This window comes from Lupinus angustifolius, chromosome LG11 (assembly GCF_001865875.1).
Source record: "Lupinus angustifolius cultivar Tanjil chromosome LG11, LupAngTanjil_v1.0, whole genome shotgun sequence".
Classification (NCBI taxonomy): Eukaryota; Viridiplantae; Streptophyta; class Magnoliopsida; order Fabales; family Fabaceae; genus Lupinus; species Lupinus angustifolius.
Window position 1 is genome coordinate 11,471,614 of NC_032019.1, and position 2,662 is coordinate 11,474,275.

Consider the following 2,662-nt stretch of genomic DNA (forward strand, 5'->3'; position numbering starts at 1 on the left):
TATGTACCATCAAATATGATTAGTTAGAAAAATGATTTATTACTAATTTTTAACTTAAAAATATTTTTTTCATCAATCATAAACTAATAATACATACAATAATATACTCCCAGATAATATTATGATCGTGTATAAGTTTTCAGTATAACAATATTATATTTTATGAAAAATAAGTGAAGGAAGTGTAATTTATTGGTGATGAGTGTAGTTATAATAATCATGATTGTCAGCATAATTTACTTTTAGAATAATAATAATAATAACAATAAATGAAAATTTTCATAAACTAATAATTCACTTAGAGAGAAAAAAAATTGGTGATTCAAACTTGAGAAGCAAAAAACCATGAATCTCCTCTCATCCAAGCAACCCTTTACCATCGTAACTGCCCTCCTCTTTCTTCTCCTCATCCACCATATTTCACCACCGCCACCAGTTCTAGCCGCCACTCCACACGTCATCAATTTCCGATCACCTAATCTCTACCCCGAAGGCCTAGCTTGGGACCCCAAGGGCCAACACTTCCTCGTCGGATCCCTTCGCCATCGCACAATCTCCGCCGTCTCCGACGCCGGCGTTGTCGAAACCCTAATCTCCGACCCCTCCCTCCCCGAAAACGTCACCATCTTAGGCCTTGCCGTCGATTCCCGCAACAACCGCGTCCTCGCCGTGATTCACGCCATGAAGCCCCACCCTCCGTTCAACGCCCTCGCCGCCTACGACCTCCGTTCCCGCCACCGTGAATTCCTATCCCTCCTCCCCTCTGCCGACGAAAACGACGCCGTTCGCCCAATCGCAAACGACGTGGCAGTAGACTTCAAAGGCAACGCTTACGTCACGAATTCCGCTGGTAACTACATCTGGAAAGTAAACGATAGAGGAGAAGCTTCGATCTTCTCAAATTCACCTCGGTTCACGGAACATCCAGTGGTTCGCGACACACCGTATAGTTTCTGCGGCCTCAACGGGATTGCTTACGTCAGCAACGGTTATCTCATAGTGTCACAATCAAACACTGGAAAGTTGTTTAAGGTTAACGCGGAAGACGGAACAGCAAGACAAGTGTTACTTAACGGAGATCTAACGGCACCAGACGGTGTCGTTTTGAGACCTGACGGAGTCCTTTTGGTTGTGTCACCAGTGGAAGGGAAAGTGTGGTTTCTGAAGAGTAACGATGGATGGGGAGAGGGTGTGGTGTTTGACAAAATTAACCTTGACTTGGAAGGGTACCCTACTTCGGTTGTTGTTGGTGAGATGGATAGGGCATATGTGATATATGGAAGGGTGAATGAGGGTATTTTGGGTAATTCAGAAAGGGAGAGTTTTGGAATTGAAGAAGTGAGATCTCCTAAGGAGAGTGAAGATGAGAATATTTGGATGTATGTGATGATTGGATTGGGCTTGGCTTATTTCATGTATTGGAGGTTTCAAATGGGCCAGCTTGTGAAGAACATGAATAAGAAGATCAATTGATTGTATTTGTTTTTTTTTTAATTCTAATTAGTTCTAGACATAGTTTGAATTTGTCTTTTTCAGTTAATATATAGGAACTTTTCCCATTTTAATGAATTTTATTTGTAGGAAATACCACAAACTTAATGAGAGATGCTTTGTTTGTTTTGTTGTTTTCCAAAATTAATAAAAGTTTGAGTATTGGTTAAGAAATTAAAGATTAAGGTTTGAATTATTTTGCTTGATTATCTTAAATTATGTCATTGGGTTGTGGGGTGTTCAATTTTATTCATATAAAATGTTCTACTATCTCGGGGGCGTTTGTTTCTTTCAGGAATAGATTTATAATTGTGGAATCACATTATTATTATGAATGTCATTTTTTTGAGTATATTAAAATTTATATTTGTTGGAAATCTTTATTAACATTTATGAGAATAACTTGAAATTATATTTGTTTATTATCTATATTCCTAAAAATAGACTGCATAATTATCAACATATTACAGAAATCCAATTCCGAAAGGCAATGGAGAATTAGTCAGAAGTGTTAAGTTAGCGGAAAACACAAGTTACAATTAAAAAATTACATTTTTTTTAAATATGGGAATGAAAATACGTAAATAAAAAAAATAATGAAGCATGAGAATATATTTTCTCTAGGAAAATTTTATACTGGAGAATATATTTTTGACAACTTCAAACAAATACATTATCTATACTATTTATAAAGGGAAAACCCAAAATAACCACCTACCATGGTGTAATTTATGATTCTCTCTATTTTACCCTCACTATTTTCTGATTTTTACTAAAAAACCATATATAACCCAATGTTCCTCTCCAACCAATATATGTTCTATATTATTTGGTTAAATATTTTTTCTTACGTTATAACTATTAGTAGTAGAACATGAATGTTCAATTTTCTAAATTGAACATTACACAATTCGAATAAATTCAACTGTAGATTACAAATATTTAACATAAATGATAAGAAAGCGGGTTGGCAGGCACGACACTGCATATCAATATCAACACGATAGTATATATAATCTCTGAACATTATCATCAAAGGTTTATAATCTATCTCGGTGTTCCAAACAACAAAAATATTGGCTGTGATCATGATTCATATAGGTGACATGGTTTCGTGTTTTTATCTCTTCTCCTATGCACCTTGATACTTTTAATTTATTTGATGAAACAT

At 35.6% G+C, this 2,662-nt stretch overlaps 1 protein-coding gene across 1 annotated transcript; it reads left to right on the forward strand.

The window, feature by feature from the left end:
• Positions 268–1,523, forward strand: LOC109361179. The gene has a single exon (XM_019606535.1). It carries the CDS (start codon positions 346–348, stop codon positions 1,471–1,473), a length of 1,128 nt encoding a protein of 375 aa, XP_019462080.1. The 5' UTR covers positions 268–345; the 3' UTR covers positions 1,474–1,523.